The 23,711-nt window shown below is 47.0% G+C and overlaps 1 protein-coding gene across 1 annotated transcript in view; it reads left to right on the top strand.

Annotated features, from left to right (window-relative positions):
- TESC (tescalcin) overlaps window positions 1–23,711 on the top strand; it is a 63,444-nt gene that overhangs the window by 26,111 nt on the left and 13,622 nt on the right. Inside the window, exons 2-3 of the mRNA XM_029222535.1 lie at window positions 953–1,022; window positions 22,939–23,019. Coding sequence (XP_029078368.1) covers window positions 953–1,022; window positions 22,939–23,019 — 151 coding nt within the window. The remainder of the gene's footprint in view (window positions 1–952; window positions 1,023–22,938; window positions 23,020–23,711) is intronic.

Here is a 23,711-nt window from a genome sequence, read left to right as displayed (position 1 = left end):
TTTGTTCTTCTTTCTCTTGTTGCTTTAGGTATAAGGTTAGGTTGTTTATTTGAGATTTTTCTTGTTTCCTGAGGTAAGATTGTATTGCTATAAACTTCCCTTTTAGAACTGCTTTTGCTGCATCCCATAGGTTTTGGATCATTGTGTTTTCGTTGTCATTTGCCTCTAGGTATTTTTTTTTGGTTCCTCTTTGATTTCTTCAGTGATTTATTAAATTTTGCATATGAGATGATGGGCATTCACTAAACTTACTGTGGTCATCTTTTCACAGTGTATGTGACTCAAATCATTATGCGGTACACCTTAAACTTATACAGTGCTATACATCAATTATATCTCAATCAAACTGGAAGGAAGAAAATGAAACAAATGAGGTTATCTAAATACATTGCCCACAACAGCAATGATCAAAATTCTATTTCTTTTCCTTCCACTTCTCTTGCTTTACCAGATTCTCTGTACACTTCTTACTACGGGTCTCCCAAATCACTTCCGGCACCAGCCTGAACCACTTTCCCCCTTCCCTCCTCCTCTGTCTCTTTTAATGTGACATAGGAAGCCCCTTTTTCAGTGGGGAAAATGCCCATCTCCAGGAGTGGGAGGGGAGGAAGTCAGACAAGCAGGTACCATCTCTTTAATGAGCTGAGGAAAGAGAGAGTGACCTGGTTCACGTTTGTCCTGTCCCACGAGCTGTTATTAGTAGTAATTGTCTTATTGCTAAAGGGGCAGAGCTAATAATAATAACCCCAGAGCTGTGTTACCAGGAGGAATGGCAAACCCGTTCTCTGCTTCTTCACCCTGAGCTTCGTTTTGCCTTGGTAGGAGATGGCGAGAGGATGAATGGAACAGGAGGGTGAGGGTGAGACTCCAGCCTCCCTCCCGTAGCTCCGAGTTCAAAGGTCAATGATGCCTTTCTCACTTTCTTTTTTTCTTTTTTTCTCCTACTTCTTAGTCTCGTCTGACCAGATCGAGCAGCTCCACCGGAGATTTAAGCACCTGAGTGGAGACCAGCCCACCATTCGGTAAGATCAGCAGCTGGGTTTGGGTGTCGGACAGGGCCATGACCTTTGGGGATGTCCCTTTCCATTTATCTCTTCCCCTGAGTGCTGGCTGGCTCTCCCAGAGCCCCTGGGTAGCCCCATTTCCTGAGACAAAGCTGTAGTTGTCGTAATGCTTTTGGTTCCTTCTAGACAAGATGTCCTCAGCCGGGAGGAAAAGAATCTCGTCTGTTTCTACTGGGATCAGAAAATTATAACTGGAGTGAAAACAAGGGGTTGGGGACAAAGAGCTGGTCAGCCACCCCTACCTCACCTTGCCTTCCCTGGAACCCCAGACACACATGACAGGTCTGTTGAGTGCCAGGATCACTCCCAGCGCTGGGCACCCCAAAGATGATCAGTTGTGGTGCGGCTCAGTTCAGGGGCTTGAATGCTGTCACGAGGCCCCGGCTGTCGACCCCACTTCCTCTGGTTGATAGTTCCAGCCTCAGATTTCTGTCAGGGAAAATCCATTTCACATTGTGTTATTTAATGTGAATCTTGTAGAAGTGGGTGGGTTACCTTTCTGTGAGGAGGAACGCCTTGGACTGTTTACCGCCTTCTACGAGAGTGTGTTCAGTCTTCGGTGGTGGTTGTTATTTAGAACTAAGTTAGTGAGAAGCCCTAGTCAATGAGTCGAGCACAAAGTTGATGAGGAAGCTTCGAGTTGAACTAAAGCAAGCAGTTTCCAATGTAAAATGAGTACTGTTCTACCACAAACTTTCTAACAGATGTAGTTTCCTAAAATAGACATTCAGAGTCTCAAGGTTACAGTCTTGGAACTTTAAAATAAACCTTTAAATGGTTCAGGGAAACATGTTTTTTTTTCTTAGTAAATGGACTTAAAATTTAACTAAATTTTTATGGAAAGCAACATGTAAAAACTATCCACTTTCTCTCGTCTGTCTAAACAAAGGCATGTTGTTAATCCAGTGCGTTATATTCTCAGAGCATCCGTTTCCAAAGCTCAGAGTCTGGTGGGCTCAAGGTTCTGATGGCCTCTGGTCTCAATTTGATTATATCCAGGGCGGGAGTAAATTAAATCAGGACTGACTTCTTGAATTCTACACATCTCACTCACTCAGCCCAGTGAAGAGCCCAGCAAAAGTTCCTCTGGCTTCTCATTGGCTCTGATGGGGTCACCTGCCCAGCGCTGAGCCAATCACCGTAGCCAGGGGTTAGAAATGCAAATTGGTTTTTTCCCAGAGCTGTGAGTGAGCAGGGCTGGGTCTTCTGCCAAGGGCAGGGGTGGAGGGTGGAGTGATTTCCAAGGGCTTCCTTGGACCAGGGGCTGAGGAATGGGTGCAGGTCTCAGGGGAGGTGACACATGTGCACCTGGATTTTGGAATATGGAAGTGTCAAGGGCAGCCTTCATTCCTTTAGAAATTCATGGGCACATGCTCTGTGCCAGGTGGGCAATATCTGTGCTGGCAGGCGGGACCACCACGCAGCTCGCAATTGGGGGTGTGTGAAAGCGGGGCCCCCTTTCTCAAGATAATTTTCCACCAAGCTGTGCCCCCAGCCCTGTCATAAGCTGCCTTGGGCTTCTCATTATTATGGGTCTGGGGTCCGTGGGTCTTGGCTTGGTGAGAGGTCTCAGGTTCAAATTCCACATGTGTTTTCAGACTTGGGGGAAGCAGAAGCAAAACCCAGACTTGGGAAACATATCATATTTGGATCATCCGTATCCCTGGCTGTGTGACTTTGGGTTAATTGTTCTGTTTCTCTGAGCCTGTCTCCTCTGTAAAGTGAATGTGGTCATTTGGGATTTGATTTAAGTATTAAAGATGAGCAGATGCAGGATGCTTCTGCTCTGAGCTGGGTTCCTTGGCATTTGGCAAACAGGACTGTCATTATTCGACCGTTGGTGAGGTCATGAGGACCCACCTTGAGATGTCCAAGCAGTGGCCGTTGATTATAGGGCTGGAGTGGAGGTGGGGAGCACAGGTGCTGTGTGAGCAGGAGGTGGCAGTGCTGGTGGAGGCCCCTCCCACTTTGAGATTCCAGCATCCGAGCCCTGACTGTGTCGCCCAGCGGCCCCTCATGGGCTTTTGCAAGGATGTACTGAAACGTTGAGCTCTACACTGGTTCTTTTTTTTTTTAATGTTATTGAAGTATAGTTGATTTACAATGTTCTGTTAATTTCTGCTGTACAGCAAAGTGATTCAGTTGTACATATATATATTCTTTTTCATTATGGTTTATTACAGGGTATTGAATGTAGTTCCCTGTGCTATACAGTAGGACCTTGTTGTTTATCCATTATTTTTTTAATTGAAGTATAGTTGGTTTACAAAGTTGTGTTAATTTCTGCTGTATGGCAAAGTGACCCAATTATACACATATATACAGACTTTTTTTTTAAGTTATTTTCTGATCTTTTTAAAATTTTATTTTATTATTTGGTTGCACAGGAGGGATCCATAGTTGCGACCCACGGGCTCCTTAGCTGTGGCATGCGAACTCCTAGTTGCAGCATATATGTGGGATCTAGTTCCCTGACCAGGATGAGACCCGGGCCCCCTGCATTGGGATCGTGGAGTCTTAACCACTGCGCCACCAGGGAAGTCCCTACATTCTTATTCATATTCTTTTCCATTATGGTTTATCCAGGAGATTGGATATAGTTCCCTGTGCTATACAGTAGGATCTTGTTGTTTATCCATCCTGTATATACTAGTTTGCATCTGCTAACCCCAAACTCCCAATCCTTCCCTCTCCCTCGGCAACCACAAGTCTGTTCTCTATGTCTGTGAGTCAGTTTCTGTTTTGTAGATAGGTTCATTTGTGTCATATTTTAGATTCCACATATAAGTGATATTGTATGGTATTTGTCTTTCTCTTTCTGACTGACTTCACTTATTATGGTAATCTCTAGGTCCATCCATGTTGCTGCAAATGGCATCATTTCATTCTTTTATATGGCTGAGTAATATCCCAGTGTATATATGTACCACATCTTCTTTATCCATTCATCTGTTGATGGACATTTAGGTTGTTTCCATGTCTTGGCTATTGTGCACAGTGCTGCTATGAACATAGGGGTGTATGTATCTTTTTGAATTATAGTTTTGTCCAGGTACATGCCCAGTAGTGGGATTGCTGGATCATATCGTAATTCTGTTTTTAGTTTTCTGAGAAACCTCCATACTGTTTTCCATAGTGGCTGCACCCACTTACATTCCTGCCAACAGTGTAGGAGGGTTCCCTTTTCTCCACACCCTCTCCAGCATTTGTTGTTTGTATATTTTCTGATGATGCCCATTCTAACTGGTGTGAGGTGATACCTCATTGTACTTTTGATTTGCATTCTCTAATAATTAGTGATGTTGAGCAGCTTTTCATGTAACTACTAGCCATGTGTATGTCTTCTTTGGAGAAATGTCTATTTAGGTCTTCTGCCCATTTTTGGAGTGGGTTGTTTGTTTTTTTGTTGTTGAGTTGTATGAGCTGTTTGTATATTTTAAGATTAAGCCCTTGTCGGTCACATCATTTGCAAGTATTTTCTCCCATTCCGTAGGTTGTCTTTTCATTTTTTTTTAAATGGTTTTCTTTGCTGTGCAAAAGTTTGTAAGTTTGATTAGATCCTATTTGTTTATTTTTGTTTTATTTCTATTGCATTGGGAGACTGACCTAAGAAAACATTGGTATGGTTTATGTCAGAGAATGTTTTGCCTATGCTCTCTTCTAGTCTTATGGTGTCACGTCTTATGTTTAAGTCTTCAGGCCATTTTTTAGTTTATTTTTGTGCATGGTGTGAGGGTGTGTTCTAACTTCATTGATTTACATGCAGCTGTCCAACTTCTCCAGCACCACTTGCTGAAGAGACTTTTTCCCATTTTATATTCTTGCATCCTTTGTTGAAGGTTAATTGACCATAGGCATGTGGGTTTATTTCTGATTCTCTATTCTGTTCTGTTGATCTGTTTGTCTGTTTTTGTATCAATACCAAACTGTTTTGATTACTGTAGCTTTGTAGTATTGTCTGAAGTCTGCGAGAGTTATGCCTTCTGGTTTTTTTTTTTTCTCTCTCAGGATTGCTTTGGCAATTCTGTGTCTTTTATGGTTCCAAGTAAATTTTTGGATTATTCTAGTTCTGTGAAAAATGTCATGGGTAATTTGATAGGGATTACATTAAACCTGTAGATTGCTTTGGGTAGTATTGGTCTTTTAACAATATTAATTCTTCCACTCCAAGAGCATGGGCTATCTTTCCATTTCTTTGAATCTTCTTTAATTTCTTTTATTAATGTTTTATAGTTCTCAGCGTATAAGTCTTTCTACCTCCTTGGTCAGGTTTATTCCTAGGTTTTTTTTGTTTGTTTGTTGTTTTTGGTGTGATTTTAAAAGGTATTATTTTTTTACATTCCCTTTCTAATGATATTTCATTGTTAGTGTAAAGAAATGCAACTGATTTCTGAATGTTAATCTTGTATCCTGCTAGTTTGCTGAATTCACTTATCAGATCTACTAATTTTTGTGTGGCGTCCTTAGGGTTTTGTATATATAGTATCATGTCATCTGCATATAGTGACAGCTTTACCTCTTCCCTTCCAATCATTCTGTATATAATAGTTTACATCTGCTAATCCCAAACTCCCAATCCCTCCCTCTCCCAACCCCCTCCCCCTTGGCAACCACGAGTCTGTGCTCTATGTCTGTGTGTCTGTTTCTGTTTCGTAGATAGGTATATTTGTGTCATGTTTTAGATTCCACGTATAAGTGATATCATGTGGTATTTGTCTTTTTCTGACTTACTTCGCTTAATATGATAATCTCTAGGTCCACCCATGTTGCTGCAAATGGCATTATTTCATTCATTTTTATGGTTGAGTGGTATTCCATTGTGTATATGTTCTACATCTTCCTTATCCACTCATCGTTGATGGACATTTAGGCTGTTTCCATGTCTTGCTATTGTGAATAGTCTACACTGGTTCTTTCCCGGCATGAGTGTACGTGCAAATCACCCGGGTATCTTGCTAAAATGCAGGTTTTGATTCACAGGAACGTAGTGGGGCCTGGGACTCTGCATTTTTACCTGTCATGGGCAGTCTTGGTGAGGTGCCTAGAATCTGGGGATGGCACCCTGTTTGCCCTCCAGGCTTGGATAGGTGGTGCTATCCACCCCCAGGTGCTGAGAGGTCCATGTGCAGCCTCCTATTTCCCATGCCTCGCAGGTCAAGCCAGGACTTGGGAAGTTTTGGGCTGGTGACTGTGCCCGCCACCCTGCACCCCACTTACGTATCTCCTGCACACCCAACCCTGGGAGCACCATATGCATTGCCCTTTCCACCCCTGCCCTCAAGCAAGCCCTGATTATATCTACCTGGACCCAGGGAGCAGCCCTTGCTCCCGAGCCCTCAGGGGCTCCCCAGTGAATATTATGTCCGTGCCCTTTAGCTGGGGTCCACCAGGGTCTTCAGCTGCTGGGTTTTGCTTTGCTGAGGTCTCAGTGTGGACACCACCTCCTCCAAGACACCCTCCTGCCTCCTAACCCCCACAGATTCCTCCTGGGGGTGCCCCAGCCCAGAGTTGTAACTGCTCCCCTTCCAGCCACCCATCCCCTGCAACAGACTATCGGCCCCTTGCGGGGCAGAAACTGGGTCTGTTCGCCTGGCTCTAGTGCTGAGTCCAGGGCTTGTAACAGGGTGGATGCTCTAGGAGTAGTTGATTAATTGAATGAATGAATGAATGAGAGAGCAAAGGAGTGAGGAACAAGTGAGTGAGCATATTGACTAGAGGAGTTCTCTGTAATCCATCGAGCATGGTATAGATGAGACCTGTTGTTATTAATAGTCTTTCCCTCACAGGGTTTATATATTCCCGGTAGAAGAATTTATCTGGGGGCCCGGCACATGGGGACTGTTCACAGGTAGAAGCTATTGTTTCAGCATGTTTTGTGCTGCACAGCCTGTTACTTCCGCCTTATACAACCCCACAGGTAGTGGTAGGAACACCTGTTCTCCCCGTTGGACACATGTGAAGGTGAGGCTCGGGGAGGTCACGTACCTGGCTCCTGGTCACACAGTTCAGAAGTGGAGGAGCTGATTTGAACCCGGTGCTGAGATCCCTCTGTAAGGAAGCTGGGGGCATGGCTTTGACTTGCGAGTGTCCCGTGAGGGCCTCAGTCTCCCTGTTCTGCTCTCTGAGGGCCCTCCGCCCTTACCGTCCTGGGAGGGGGGTTATCATTCCCAACACCACAGCGCCTGCTGCAGTGGCTGCAGTCTCTGCTGGGCGGGTAGTGTCAGCTATACACAGTGATAGCCCAGCCCAGCGTGCAGGAAGGAGGTAACACCACTCGACTGCAGCGCTTATGCAAACAGGCCTGCAGGAAGGGCCCCTTCCCGGTGCCCTGGAACTGCATTGCCTAATTCTAGTCCACCCTCCAGGGCCTGGAGAAGGGCAATGGGGCAGTTTTTCCAGTCCTCCTAGGCTTCCCTGCACATTCTCCCTGGGCAGAAGGGATGAGCGGCCCTGGACTGTGATCTGGTCCCCGTTCTGCAAAGGGTTTCCTGTGTGACCCCAGGCTGGGCCTTCAACCTCTCTGATCCCTGGGCATGTCCATGGGAACATCCAGGAGGCCCTGGGCCACGCTGGGGTTTTGGAGCATAGAAAAGAGCTTTGTTTCTTTAGTGTCAAGATTTGTGAAAGTCGTTGACTGGGGTCCCCTGAGCAAGGTCCCCAGTACCCCAGTCTGGGAGGGGTGTGGGATGTGGCCCCCTCTGCCCCCCTCCCTCTCAGAGAACAAAGGTGCCCGAGAGGTTACTAGGGTCCCATGGGGGGACTTTGGAATACTTCCAGTGCAGAAAGCCCCGTAAAAGTGACCATTTACACCTGCAGCATTTATACATAGACTAGTAGGACTTGTACGTTGCGTTTAAAAGTTTAATGAAGAATTGGGTTTCTGAATTTATTTATTTTATTTATTTATTTTTGGCTGCATTGGGTCTTCGTTGCTGCGCGTGGGCTTTCTCCAGTTGCGGCAAGCGGGAGCTACTCTTCGTTGTGGTGCGTGGGCATCTCACTGCAGTGGCCTCTCTTGTTGCAGAGCACAGGCTCTAGGCACACGGGCTTCAGTAGTTGTGGCACACGGGCTCAGTAGTTGTTGCTCATGGGCTCTAGAGCACAGGCTCAGTAGTTGTGGTGCATGGGCTTAGTTGCTCCACGGCATGTCGGATCTTCCCGGACCAGGGCTCGAACCCGTGTCCCCTGCATTGGCAGGCGGATTCTTAACCACTGAGCCACCAGGGAAGCCCAGGTTTCTGAATTTATGACTTTAATAAGTTGAATATAGCTTTTCAAAAAATCCTATGGGGTAAAAATTGCGAAAATTGTTTTTAATTTTAACCCACCACTTCCTACCCATATCTGGTCCTATCCCCTCTTTTTCTGAAAAATCACATAAGGACATCCAGGGGTGAGTTTACCCTGAGGCTTTCAAAGCCAGTGCGTCAGGGCCCCACTCTGTATGGGTTCCTTACAAGCCCCAGCAACTGACTTTTTGAAGAATTCCTAATGCTGAATTCTTTTTCTTTAAGAGGGCCCCCCAGATTATATGTGTTTCTGGACCCCCCAAACCTGAATCCACCCTGATCACAAAGCACTCTGTTCTGAGGCCTCTTGATGAAAAATGCTTGTATAGAAAATGTTCATCTGACTCATTAATTGAGCACCTAATATGCAGAGACTTCTGTCCTCAAAAGCTTTTCTTCTAACAGGGAAGACCTTCCATAAATAAGCTTGTTAAACGATGCTGATTTTAGACAGTGAAGAAGATACAGTACTGGTTTCTTGCACTTTTTCTTTCTTTAATGGGGTCCCTTGAGGATCAAATGTTTTAAACAGCAGCCTTTGACTTCCTGATAGTGCCCTGGCAGGCTCTCCAACCCCCAGAAATAGATGCGATGGAATCCTTCAAATCTAGTGATGGGGCCCAGGAGGGTGCCTGATTAGATAGAGCTGCATTACAAAAATATTTTTAGTTGCATCGAGCCACCACACGTGGAGTGATTCCCAGGATGAACGCAACCATAGATGTACACGGGGAAGAAAAAGGACGCAGTTGCCCACTGTCCAGCGCCACCAAAGTGCCGAGCAGCATTGTGATGGGCCAGATGTCAGCAAAAGTCCTGACTCCAGGACTTGTTTTGCATCCCTCGGCCGTGCCTCGCACGGCTTTATCCAGTGAGAGGTTAGCTGTTAGCTGTGTGGTCTTGAGGGTCTCAGTGTGAAGTTCACACCATTACCCCATTTGTCAGATGAAGAAACTGAGGCTAAGAAGGTTAAGGTCCCACAGCAGGGCTGGCTGTTGGAATAGCCAGAGCCCTGAACCACTGTGATCACATCGCTTTTCCCCAAGTGAAGTCACTTTTTAACCCAGTCGCTTTGTTTTTTAACCTGTCAAATAACTGAGGATTGACTTTTTCTTTTTTTAAGAAGTACTCACAACAGTGAAAGAACTGAGGCCCCACCTAGATGGTGAGGCTGTTTCACTGTCAGTATTTAACGTATCCCAGGAGTTTACCAGGACTCCCTTTAAAGCCTCAGCTAGGATGATACACATTCACTTAAAAAGAAAAACCCGCAGTTACTTGTAAAACTGCCCAGGAAACAGCAGGTGAGTGTGGCCCCGGGGCTCTCACACCTGCTCAGGGGACCGTGTGAGGTCAGATGTGAGAAGGGGACCCATGAAGGCATCAGCTTGGTGTGAAAGGGTGCCCAGGTGTCCCCCAGATCAGGAAGAAGCTCCCTAAATGGTCCTAGATTTAGGGCACTCACATAAAAAAAAAATTTTTTAACAGATTCTTTTCCCAGGACTATTAATACTTGACTCAGTCCTTGCTTTACAAAAGCAGGTGTTAAGACCTTCCATGGCGGGTTCTAGTGCCGAGGAGACCGAATGAGAAGTGAGGCTCCCTCTGCCCCTCGTGGGGGGGCTTCTGTTCAGGTGTGTGCGTGTGAGTGTGAGCGAGGTAACTAGCATATAAGCCAGCTCGTTATATACAGTGACGAAGGAAACGGGGCAGAGAGGGTGCATCCCTTGGGACCACCACGTGGAGAAGGACTTTGGGACAGGTGGTCGCGAAGGCCCCTCTGAGGTGGCCGCCCTGAGGCTGAGAGCAGAATGGAGAGAAGGGGCCGGTGTGTGGAGGGAAGAGGGAAGGACCCTCCGGGCGGAGGTGGGACCGAGCTCCGTCAGTCCGAGTGACGAGAGGATGGGAGAGTTGGGGGCAGATCACGGAGGCCCGCCTTGGCCGTAGGAAGAACCCGAAATAAAAGACTCAGTGCTGGCTCAAAATACCACCTGGATATTAACTGTCTAATTTGTATCTCCGGCCGGGCCATCTCCTCTGAACTCCAGACTCACCTAGCCCCTGCCCGTCACCTTGATGTCCCAAAGGCATCTCGCGCTTAACGCATCCCAGGGCAAACCCCCCCATCGCCTCCCATCCAGGCTGCCATCAGCTCTCACCTGGGTTAGTTATCGTAGCAGCCACATACCCCCAAGACCTCCTGCTCCTGTTCTCCCTGCCCCGCCCTCGTATAGACCCACAGTGATGCATGGTGGGGGGAGACTCTGAAAATGGCACTTCTCTGCTAAGACTGTTCCATCTCGCCGAGGAGAAGAAAGTCAGGGCCGCCTGGTCAGTGCGTGTCCTGCAGATCCCTGTGCCCACCACCCCTCCGATCTCCTGACCATCTGCCTTTTACTCCTTCTGTTCCGGCCGCGTGGACTTTCTTACTGTTCCTGCCTCAGGGCCCTAGCACGCACCGTTCCTTCTTTCTAAAATGCTTTTAGAAGCCGGAGTAGGCTTTCCACTGGCGCTTGGAGCTGGACCATTCTTGTTGGGGTGGGGGTGGGGGGCCTGTCACGTATGTTGTAGGATGTTGAACCACATCCCTGGCTGCCTGTAGCACCTTTTCCCAGTGCGACAGCCAGAAATGTCTCCAGACGTTGCCAGGTGTCCCCTGGGGTTGAGCACTCGCCTCCTGCGGGTCTGTGCTCACGTGTCACCTTCACCGTGAGGCCTTTCCCAGACCAGCCCACGGAGACTTGCACCAGCTGCCTGCGGTCTCATCCATCCCCAATGTGCTCGATGTGTCTGCGAAGTGCTTCTCACTGCCTGAGATGCTCTGTTTTCTTTTCTTTTTTTTATTTTTTTTTAAAGTTTGTTGTTTACCTTCTTTAGCCAGTGTGACTTTGATACCATTAACTCTTAAGTGTCATTTTCTTTCTTAAGTTTTTGGCCACACCCCACGGCATGTGGGATCTGAGTTCCCCAACCAGGGACCGACCCCACGCCTCCTGCACTGGAAGGCAGAATCTTAACCCCTGGACCACCGGGGAAGTCCCTCCGTTTTCTGTCTCTATCATTTCCCCCACTGGAACCCCAGGAAGGATCATGTCTTTCGCATCGCTGCTGAAGCCAGCACGCAGAACAGGGTCTGCCACCTGGAAGGTGCTGCAATACCTGTCACTCCCCCTGTAATGAGTACATGACCGGTATTGGGGTGCGGCCGGGCCGGGCCTGGAGCAGCAGTGGGGGGCGGGGCGGGAAGCGCGTGCGGGGAGGAATCAGGTCGCTGATGCTGCCTTAGCTTTTGGAAGAGGCATTTGTCCGGGGGCGGGGGGAGCGGGGCTTTCCTGCCGGAATCTGTTGTGCAAAGGCATGTGGATGGGAGAACCGCCTGGTGCAAGTAGGGAATTCTCAGAGCTTCTCAAACACAAACTTGCGTACAGATCCTGGGGATCGAGGTGAAACGCAGGTTCTGAGTCAGCTGGTTGGGCCCAGCCAAGACCCTCCACTTCTCACAAGCTCCCTGGTGCTGCTGCCACTGCTGTCCAGGCACTGCCCTTTGAGCGGCTCGGCACTGCCTGCCAAGACACGGGCTAGATGAGACGTGCTTCTTCCTTCATGAGCCCCTGTGGGCCCCCAGTTGCCCTGCTGTTTAACCATCACAAGCTCAACACTAAGTGCAGGGAGGGGGTCCGGGAGGGTAGGGCATGCGGCCCGCAGAGGAGAGAGCCCCGTGTCTTTCCTTGAGGTGTGAAGCCCTGGACCAGCAGAGAGCAGGGAGGCTGGGGCTCCAGGCTGAGAATCCTCCCCAGACTTGCAGAGAGAACTTTGCAGTTGAGCTGAGCCTCAAAGCCGCCGGAAACCAACCCACACCGCAAGGCAGGAGGAAGTGCCCGGCCCACCCTCCTTCGTGGTTTTTTAGTCTTTCCTTCCTTTGTGGGCTGGACACTTGTCTTGCCCTCTTTCTGGGTCCCCGATGGGGCCTCTCAGGGCTGGGTGGGATCAGGTGCCTCATGAAGATCTCTCTCGTTCTCTCTCTTTAAATTAAAAACCACAACTTGAAGGAAATAGCAAGTGTGAGGAAGTGCATGGGGGTGGTGAGAGCCGGATTCAAAGATCATCTTCTAGCTGTGTGACGATGGCTTAGTCACTTCACCTCTCTGGGCCTCATTTTCTTGCCTGTAAAATGGGGGGTCATTGGCGTCACCCATCATTGGGATGTGAGGGTGATTAAACATGGCTGAGCTCACAGAGTACTCAGCCTGGCACAGGAAACACGAGGGGGACTCGAGGGGGAAAGTTGTAAACCCACAGAAGCTGTGTGCCCCTGGACCCCTCATGGGTAGACCCCTCCCCGCTGGTCACTGGGGCAGCATCGCTGGACCACTAGCCACCGTGTATCAGCTCCGGCCCCAGCCCTGGGCTCGGGGTGAAGCAGAGCTGTTCCCACGGGTGGCAGGGAGGCCTTTGGCTGAGCTGGTTCAACCAGCCCCATGGGCACCTGGGGGTGGGAGGGAAAGAAGGAAAAATGAGACTGAAACTGGCCTTTACAGGACTGCTGAATCAGAACCTGCATTTTACCACGATCCCCAGGATTCATGTACAAGTTCACGTTTGAGAAGCGCCAAGAGTTCCCTGCTTTCTTTTTGTATTCTTTTATTTATTTCTTTATACAGCAGGTTCTTAATAGTTATCCATTTTATACATATTAGTGTATACATGTCAATCCCAATCGCCCAATTCATCACACCACCATCCCCACCCCCACCCCCCCCGCCGCTTTCCCCCCTTGGTGTCCATACGTTTGTTCTCTACATCTGTGTCTCAATTTCTGCCCTGCAAACTGGTTCATCTGTACCATTTTTTAGGTTTCACATATATGCGTTAATATACGATATTTGTTTTTCTCTTTCTGACTTCACTCTGTATGACAGTCTCTAGATCCATCCACGTCTCTACAAATGACCCAATTTCATTCCTTTTTATGGCTGAGTAGTATTCCACTGTATATATGTACCACATCTTCTTTATCCGTTCATCTGTTGATGGGCATTTAGGTTGCTTCCATGACCTAGTTATTGTAAATAGGGCTGCAATAAATATTGGGATGCATGTGTCTTTTTTTTTTTTTTTTTTTTTGTGGTACCCAGGCCTCTCACTGCTGCGGCCCCTCCCGTTGCGGAGCACAGGCTCCGGACGTGCAGGCTCAGCGGCCATGGCCCACGGGCCCAGCCGCTCCGTGGCACGTGGGATCCTCCCGGACCGGGGCACGAACCCACGTCCCCCGCATCAGCAGGCAGACTCCCAACCACTGCGCCACCAGGGAAGCCCACGTGTGTCTTTTTGAATTACGGTTTTCTCAGGGTATATGCCCAGTAGTGGGATTGCTGGGTCATATGGTAGTTCTATTTGTAGTTTTTGGAGGAACCTCCATACTGTTCTCCATAGTGGCTGTATCATTTACATTCCCACCAACAATGCAAGAGGGTTCCCTTTTCTCCACACCCTCTCCAGCATTTGTTGTTTGTAGATTTTCTGATGATGCCCATTCGGACTGGTGTGAGGTGATACCTCATTGTAGTTTTGATTTGCATTTCTCTCATAATAAGTGATGCTGAGCAGCTTTTCATGTGCTTCTCCGCCATCTGTGTGTCTTCTTTGGAGAAATGTCTATTTAGGTCTTCTGCCCATTTTTTGATGGGGTTGTTTTTTTTAATATTGAGCTGAATGAGCTGTTTATATACTTTGGAGATTAATCCTTTGTCCACTGAATTGCTTGCAAATATTTTCTCCCATTCTGAGGGTTGTCTTTTCGTCTTGTTTATGGTTTCCTTTGCTGTACAAAAGCTTTTAAGTTTCATTAGGTCCCATTTGTTTACTTTTATTTCCATTGCTCTAGGAGGTGGGTCAGAAAAGATCTTGCTGTGTTTTATGTCAGAGTGTTTTTCCTATGTTTTCCTCTAAGAGTTTTATAGTGTCCTGTCCTATTTTTAGGTCTTTAATCCATTTTGAGTTTGTTTTTGTGTATGGTGTTAGGGAGTGTTCTAATTTCATTCTTTTACGTGTAGCTGTCCAGTTTTCCCAGCACCACTTATTGAAGAGACTGTCTTTTCTCCATTGTATATCCTTTCCTCCTTTGTCATAGATTAGTTGACCATAGGTTCGTGGGTTTATCTCTGGGCTTTCTATCTTGTTCCATTGATCTATATTTCTGTTTTTGTGCCAGGACCATATTGTCTTGATTACTGTAGCTTTGTAGTACAGTCTAAAGTCAGGGAGTCTGATTCCTCCAGCTCCGTTTTTTTCCCTCAAGACTGTTTTGGCTATTCTTGGTCTTTTGTGTCTCCATACAAATTTTAAGACTTTTTGTTCTAGCTCTGTAAAAAATGCTATTGGTAATTTGATAGGGATTGTATTGAATCTGTAGATTGCTTTGGGTAGTATTTTGGTAGTCATTTTCACAATATTGATTCTTCCAATCCAAGAACATGGTATATCTCTCCATCTGTTGGTATCATCTTTAATTTCTTTCATCAGTGTCTTATAGTTTTCTGCATACAGGTCCTTTGTCTCCCTAGGTAGGTTTATTCCTAGGAAGTCTATTCTTTTTGCTGCAGTGGTAAATGAGAGCGTTTCCTTAATTTCTCTTTCAGATTTTTCATCATTAGTGTATAAGAATGCAAGAGATTTCTGTGCATTAATTTTGTATCTGGCAACTTTTCTGTGCATTAATTTTGTATCCTGCAACTTTACCAGATTCATTGATTAGCTCTAGTAGTTTTCTGGTGGCATCTTTAGGATTCTCTATGTATAGTATCATGTCATCTGCAAACAGTGACAGTTTTACTTCCTGTTTTCCAATTTGCATTCCTTTTATTTTTCTTCTTGATTGCCGTGGCTAGGACTTCCAAAACTATGTTGAGTAATAGTGGTGAGAGTGGACATCCTTGTCTTGTTCCTGATCTTAGAGGAAATGCTTTCAGTTTTTCACCATTTAGAAGGATGTTTGCTGTGGGTTCGTCATATTTGGCCTTTATTATGTTGAGGTAGGTTCTCTCTATGCCCACTTTCTGGAGAGTTTTTGTCATAAATGGGTGTTGAATTTTGTCAAAAGCTTCTTCTGCATCTATTGAGATGATAATATGGTTTTTCTCCTTCAATTTGTTAATATGGTGTATTACATTGATTGATTTGTGTATATTGAAGAATCCTTGCATTCCTGGGATAAATCCCACTTGATCATGGCATATGATCCTTTTAATGTGGTGTTGGATTCTGTTTGCTAGGATTCTGTTGAGGATTTTTGCATCTATATTCATCAGTGATATTGGTCTGTAATTTTCTTTTTTTGTAGTATCTGTCTGGTTTTGGTATTAGGGTGATGGTGGCCTCTTAGAATGAGTTTGGGAGTGTTCCTTCCTCTGCAATTTTTTGGAAGACTTTGAGAAGGATGGCTGTTAGCTCTTCTCTAAATGTTTGATAGAATTCACCTGTGAAGGCATCTGGTCCTGGACTTTTGTTTGCTGGAAGATTTTTTTTTTTTTTTTTTTTTTTTTTTTTTGCGGTATGCGGGCCTCTCACCTTTGTGGCCTCTCCCACTGCGGAGCACAGGCTCCGGACGTGCAGGCTCAGCGGCCACGGCTCATGGGCCCAGCCTCTCCGCGGCATGTGGGATCCTCCCAGACCGGGGCACGAACCCGGGTCCCCTGCATCGGCAGGCGGACTCTCAACCACCGCGCCACCAGGGAAGCCCTGCTGGAAGATTTTTAATCACAGTTTCAATTTCATTACTTGTGATTGGTCTCTTCACATTTTCTATTTCTTCCTGGTTCTGTCTTGGAAGGTTATCCCTTTCTAAGAATTTGTCCATTTCTTCCAGGTTGTCCATTTTATTGGCATAGAGTTGCTTGTAGTAGTCTCTTAGGATGCTTTGTATTTCTGCAGTGTCTGTTGTAACTTCTCCTTTTTCATTTCTAATTTTGTTGATTTGAGTCCTCTCCCTCCTTTTCTTGATGAGTCTGGCTAATGGTTTAGCAATTTTGTTTATCTCCTCAAAGAACCAGCTTTTAGTTTTATTGATCTTTGCTATTGTTTTCTTTGTTTCTATTTCATTTATTTCTGCTCTGGTCTTTATGATTTGTTTCCTTCTGCTAACTTTGGGTTTTGTTTGTTCTTCTTTCTCTAGCTCCTTTAGGTGTAAGGTTAGATTGTTTATTTGAGATTTTTCTTGTTTCTTGAGGTAGGCTTGTATAGCTATAAACTGCCCTCTTAGAACTGCTTTTGCTGCATCCCATAGGCTTTGGATCATCGCGTTTTCATTGTCGTTTGTCTCTAGGTATTTTTTGATTTCCTCTTTGATTTCTTCAGTGATCTCTTGGTTATTTAGTAACATTGTTTCGCCTCCATGTGTTTGTGTTTTGTACATTTTTTTCCCTGTAATTGATTTCTAATCTCATAATGTTGTGGTCAGAAAAGATGCTTGATATGATTTCAATTTTCTTAAATTTACTGAGGCTTGATTTGTGACCCAAGATGTGACCTATCCTGGAGAATGTTCCGTGTGCACTTGAGGAGAGAGTGTAATCTGCTGTTTTTGGATGGAATGTCCTATAACTACCAATTAAATCTATCTGGCCTATTGTGTCATTTAAAGCTTGTGTTTCCTTATTAATTTTCTGTCTGGATGATCTGTCCATTGGTGTAAGTGAGGTGTTAAAGTCCCCCACTATTATTGTGTTACTGTCAATTTCCTCTTTTATAGCTGTTAGCAGTTGCCTTATGCATTGAGGTGCTCCTATGTTGGGTGCATATATATTTATAATTGTTATATCTTCTTCTTGGATTGATCCCTTGATCATTATGTAGTGTCCTTCCTTGTCTCTTGTGACATTCTTTATTTTAAAGTCTATTTTATGTGATATGAGCATTGCTACTTCAGCTTTCTTGTGATTTCCATTTGCATGGAATATATTTTTCCATCCCCTCACTTTAAGTCTGTATGTGTCCCTAGGTCTGAAGTGGGTCTCTTGTAGACAGCACATATATGGGTCTTGTTTTTGTATCCATTCAGCGAGCCTTCAGTGTCTTTTGGTTGGAGCATTTAATCCATTCATGTTTAAGGTAATTATTGATATGTATGTTCCTATGACCATTTTCTTAATGTTTTGGGTTTGTTTTTGTAGGTCCTTTTCTTCTCCTGTGTTTCCCACTTAGAGAAGTTCCTTTAGCATTTGTTTTAGAGCTGGTTTGGGGATGCTGAATTCTCTTAGCTTTTGCTTGTCTGTAAAGCTTTTGATTTCTCCATCGAATCTGAATGAGATCCTTGCCGGGTAGAGTAATCTTGGCTGTAGGTTCTTCCCTTTCATCACTTTAAGTATATCATGCCACTCCCTTCTGGCTTGTAGAGTTTCTGCTGAGAAATCAGCTGTTTACCTTATGGGAGTTCCCTTGTATGTTATTTGTCATTTTTCCCTTGCTGCTTTCAATAACTTTTCTTTGTCTTTAACTTTTGCAAATTTGATTACTATGTGTCTCAGCGTGTTTCTCCTTGGGTTTATCCTGTATGGGACTCTCTGCACTTCCTGGACTTGGGTGGCTAAAAACTTTCCCATGTTGGGGAAGTTTTCGACTATAATCTCTTCAAATATTTTCTCGGGTCCTTTCTCTCTCCCTTCTCCTTCTGGGACCCCTATAACGCGAATTTAATGTTGTTGCATTTAATGTTGTCCCAGAGGTCTCTTAGGCTGTCTTCATTTCTTTTCATTCTTTTTTTCTTTTTCTGTTCTGCAGCAGTGAATTCCACCATTCTGTCTTCCAGGTCACTTATCTGTTCTTCTGCCTCAGTTATTCTGCTATTGATTCCTTCTAGTGTAGTTTTCATTTCAGTTATTGTATTGTTCATCTCTGTTTGTTTGTTCTTTATTTCTTCTAGGTCTTTGTTAAACATCTCTTGCATCTTCTCGATCTTTGCCTCCATTGTTTTTCCGAGGTCCTGGGTCATTTTCACTATCATTACTCTGAATTCTTTTTCTGGAAGGTTGCCTATCTCCACTTCATTTAGCTGTTTTTCTGGGGTTTTATCTTGTTCCTTCATCTGGTACATAGTCCTCTGCCTTTCCATCTTGTCTGTCTTCCCTGCGAATGTGGTTTTTGTTCCACAGGCTGCAGGATTGTAGTTCTTCTTGCTTCTGCTGTCTACTCTCTCTCCCTGCTTTTTTTTTTTTTTTTTTTGGGCTGCACCACATGGTTTGCAGGATCTTAGTTCCTCAACCAGGGATTGAACCCGGGCCATGACAGTGAAAGCACTGAGTCTTAACCACTGGACGGCCAGGGAATTCCCAAGAATTCCCTACTTGGCACCAGGTGGTTCTCCCATCCCCATGCCTTTGCACAAAAAATCCTGGCAGGAAAGTCTTGGTACCCTCCCCACGCCCCTTAGGAGAAGCTGCTCCCGGGCTAGAGCTTCCGTGTGCCACCTAAGTCAGGGGTATTGTTCTTAGCAGTAAGACATTTCTTCACCTCTCTGCCTCGGTTTCCTCATCTGTAAGGTGGAAATATGTTCTTACCTTGTAGGATAATAATATAGAGCTCTCAGAACAGTACCTGACACCTTGGGAGTATATAGAAGGTCAGCTGCTGCTGCTGTTATAATTATCACCATCATCATTTTAAAATGACAATCTCACTACGTGTCAGGCATTATGCTAAGCACCTTACCTGTGTTTATCTCATTCAATCATTTCATTAACCCCATGATCCTGCTGGGATATTCCCACAATCCCCATTTTACAGATGAGAAATCAAGGCTCTGGGACATGCAGTGGCTCACCCAGGGCCACATGCCTGGTCAGGAGCAGAGCCTGGACCGGCCCCCAGGTGTACTTGACTTCACTTCCCCTTTGATATTGGGGGGTGGTGCTTGGTCTGTACGCAATTCACAGATGAGGAAACTGAGCCTTGGAGAGTCAGTAAGGTGCCCGTGGTGAGGGACAGTGTGGTTCTAGCTTCTGGAGAAAGGCAGCTAGGCTTCAAAGACACCTGCACAGACCTGCCAGGGGCTGTGCGGCCAGGACCCAAAGACACTGTGTCCCCAGTTCGATTCCTGGCACCTGCCTCACCTCTGGGAGGTCAGACCTCTTCTTTGTTGTTAATTTTCTCCTCCAGACACACAGTCAGGCTCTTCGAGGTCCTTCTCCCTCTGTCCTCCTCCTGGGACCTTGCTGTCTGCTCTCCCTCCCAAGTCAGCCAGGGTCCCTCTGGCCCTTTGTAGGATGTCATAGTGCCGGGGGGCCCTTCTTGCCACCTTCACAAGCATGGGGACCGGGTGTCTCCCAGTGCCGCCAGAACCTGCAGCATCCCCATTTTTGGCCTCTGTTCCCTCCTGGGGAATTAATCAGATCTACTTCCCAGGCATGTCCCCAAATGTGGTCCTTCCAGCAGCCCTGGGACAAAGCTCCTCTGAGAGCCCCATCCAGGACTCGGCAAGGCAGAGCGGGGTTGTGATGCTCTCCAAGGATCTGCAGACTGACTCCTGGGGGCACCAAAGGGTGTGGATGGCTGGGGAAGGAGCAGAGCCTGGGGGCCAGGTGCCCTGCCCACACCCGCCGTCCCTTCTGCTCAGCTGTTTGGTCCACACGCCGTGTTTTGAGCCCCTGCGCAGCCCTCAGTTGTGCGAGGCCTTGAGGCTGTGGTGCCGTGGAGACGAGAGTCCCGTCCCCGTGCTCTCGGATGCCTGAAGGCCTCCATCCATGGAGCCCTTGCTCTTCGCCAGGCACCGTGCTGAGAGCGACAGCCGCCCGAGGCTCCTGTGTGTAGAGGAGCAAACGGAGGCTCAGAGAGGCTAAGTCACTTGTCCCAGGTATCAGAGCTGGTAGAACCCAAGTCTGGCTCCAGAGGCTGTGCCCACTTCACAGATGAGGAGACTAAGGCTGAGGAAGAGATAGCAGTAGCCAAGACCCCTGGCCAGTGAAAGCCAGAGAGGGCTTGGGGGTCTCCTGCCAACTAGCAGCTTCTCGCTTCCTTTCCCTTCTCCCCAAATCCCCTCTCAAGCTCCACGTGGCCCCTTTAACTTGACCTGTTCCCATCCAGGGGGCTCTGGGTTTTCTGTTTCCTCCTGTGGCTGCTTCCCACTCACGAGGAAGGAGGGCAGGATGGGGGCCTGTGCCAGTGTCGGGCGACTGTCATGTGCATGGGGAAAAGGGACGGGGGCGGTGAGATGATCTTTCACAGACTGAACACACCCGTGACCCCAAACCCAGAGCAAGGGCAGAACATCCTCAGCCCCAAGAGCTCCCTCCTGCTCCTTCCTAGTCAGCATTCCCGGCGATAGCTGACCGTGAACCCGCACAGGTTAGCGCCTCGCTTTTTGTTCTTTATATCGATGGAGCGATAGTGCAGTGGTTCTTTGCTTTTTGGTTTTTAAAAATAGCTTAGGGATATTTTAAAACAGCCTCATTGAGATATAATTCACATGCGACACACTTCGCCCACTTGAAGTCTACAGTCAATTTTAGAATGTTTTCATCACCCCCAAAAGAAAACCTGTGCCTACGAGCCATTAACTATCCCCCGGCCCCTGGCACCCACCAGTCTGCTTTCTGTCTCTATGGGTTTGCTCATTCTGGACATTTCATATAAATGGAATCATACACTGTGTGGCCTTTTGTGTGTCTTCTTTCACTGCTAAGTGGTGAAATAAGGTTCATGCTTGTAAGGTTCATCTGTGTTGTAGCATGAGTCAGTACTGCATTCCTTTCTTATGGCCAAATAAGTATTCCATTGCTGCAGGCCAGCTGCTTTGTGTCGCCCCCTTTAGAACTGGGCTCTCAGGAATCTAAAATGTTGGCGTCCACTGACTCCGGCTCCTGAGTTTGGCCAAGTGCTGCAAGCAAGCCAAGCTGGGAGCGCTGGGGGATGGGGAGAGGCGGAGACACACAGAGATGGAGAGAACACGGAGGCGTCGGGGCCCCAGGCAGGTCCTGCTTCTCCTCCCTGAGCCTCAGCATCCCCATCTGTAAGATGGGGGCAGGACAGGGGTCAGCTGTGTCATTACAGAACCTTCCAACTCTGACGGTGCTGAATTCTCCGTGTACGTGGCACTTCCTCCTTCCCAGCATGGGTTGGTTCTAGTTTCAAGTTCTGAATCTGAGGGCTCCTGGACATCCTCGTTTTAAGTGGCTAATATCCTTCCTCCTCTCCCCACTGGGCGTGCCCCCTTGTTCACCGGAATTACCAGCCTGTGCCCTGGGTCCCTTCCAATGCCACTGCCCGTTGAAGTCCAGGGAGCTGGAAGCAGATTCCGAGAACAAAGGATGGCCTTATGCGGGAAGGTAAGGTAGATGAGGGACTTGCCTGCCTCCACGCCTGCAAACCCACAGCCTCTAGGACCCAGCAACACCTGTGCGCAGCAACAGGGTGTCTGTGTTTGAAATTCACCCTCTCCTGCAAGCATTTCTCCTCCCTCTCTTTTTTCTGGCCGTGCTACTGTTTGGCATGCAGGATCCTGTTCCCAGAGCAGGGAGACCAGGGATGGAACCCACACCCCCTGCGGTGGAAGCGTGGAGTCTTAACCACTGGACGACCAGGGAGGTCCCTCTCTCTCTTTTTTTAAACAGCTTTACTGAAATACAGTTCACATATCCTACAATTCACCCACTAAGATGTGCAATGCAATGGCTTTTAGTATGTTTACAGAGTTATGCATCCATCACCACAGTCAATTTTACAACATTTTCATCATCCCCAGAAGAATTCCCATACCTTTAGACACCATCCCCATTCCCCATCACTCCCAATCCCCCAGCCCCTGGCAGTCACTAAGCTACTTTCTGTCTCTATGGATTGATTTATTCTGAACATTTCATATGAATGAAATCATACACTATGTGGTCTTTTGTGTCTGCCTTCTTTCACTTAGCACTGTGTCTTTAAGGTCCGTCCGTGTTGTAGCCTGTATCTGTATTTCATTCCTTTCTATGGCTGAATAATATTCTCTTATATGGATAGACCATATTTATCCAGTTATCTGCTGGTAGACATTTGGGGTGTTTCTACTTTATGGCTGTTAGGAAGAATGCTTCTATGAATATTCATGGGCAAATTTTTATGTGGATGAGTGTTTTCATTTCTCTAGGGACATACCCAGGTATATACCTAGGAGTGGAATCCCTGGGTGACATGGTAACTCCATGTTTCTCACTTGTTGAGGACCTGCCACACCGTCTTCCAAAGCTCCAAGCCAGCATCCTGCTTCTCTGATTCCAGAAGGGCCAACTGAGGGTTTCCCTACCTGGGTTCTCTGACCGCTCGGAATGGGGTGCAGATCTTGTGTTGCTGCATCTTCCTGGGGGTGGATGTCTGGGACGTTTATCAGATTCACAGGGGCATCTCTGAGCCTCCAGACCCTCTGTGGTCCTGGCAGTCCAGAGGTTAGAGGAGGAGACAGACCAGTGCAGCATATTCCAGGCTTGTCTCATTCTGGACTGTTCGTGTGGAGTCTGCTCAGGATAAAAAGACACAGCTTGAGAAGTGATGAACATGCTCTCTGACGTCTGCTTTCTTTTCTCACTCTTTCCCCGGTGCGCCCCCTCCTTGGTACCCAGCAAGGAGAACTTCAACAACATCCCTGACCTGGAGCTCAACCCGATCAGATCCAAAATCGTCCGTGCCTTCTTCGACAACAGGTGGGCCTTTCTCCTGGAGCTGCCGATGGTGGGTGACTTTGGGGGAGCATTTGCCCTTGTAACTTCTCGCATGACTCGTGTGCTCGGAACAGCCCCTTAAGCTGACGCAGAGAAGAGGGGGCTTTGTCAGGTAGGAGCTACAAGCCACAGGTCCAGGGTCTGGCAGTCCTGGATTCATGGCTGGGTGACTTGGGACAGCTCACTCAATCTCTCTAGGCCTCTGTATTAGTTAGCTGTGGCTGTGAAACAAATTACCCCCAAACTTAGCAGTTTGAAACAATATATATTTATTGGCTAACCATTTTTGAGAGTCAGGGATCTGGGTTCTCAGGCTCAGGGTGGGTCAGCTGGGGCTACATTCACCTGAAGGCTCGATTGGGGGAGGCTCTGCTTCCGAGCTCACTGTCCTGGCTATTGGCTGGAGGCATCTCATGGACCAGTCACCAGGGCTACCACACCTGGCAGCTGGCTTCCTCCAGAGTAAGCTGTTCCAATGAGAGAGAGAGAGAGATTGGGCACCTGAGAGGGAAAACACCATCTTTTGGTGACTTCATCTTGCAGATAAGCTGCCATGACTTTCGCTGTATTGTCCTCATCAGAAGTCACTGGGTCGCCTCGTACTTGGAAAGGGGACTACCTGGGGCATGGGTACCAGTGGAGAGGGGACTACCTGGGGCGTGGGTACCAGTGGA

The sequence above is a fragment of the Monodon monoceros genome, unplaced genomic scaffold (genome assembly GCF_005190385.1).
Source record: "Monodon monoceros isolate NGI ecotype Baffin Bay Population unplaced genomic scaffold, NGI_Narwhal_1 Super_Scaffold_1, whole genome shotgun sequence".
Classification (NCBI taxonomy): Eukaryota; Metazoa; Chordata; class Mammalia; order Artiodactyla; family Monodontidae; genus Monodon; species Monodon monoceros.
Note: the sequence above shows the minus strand (reverse complement) of the source record. Positions and strands in the feature narration are given on the sequence as shown.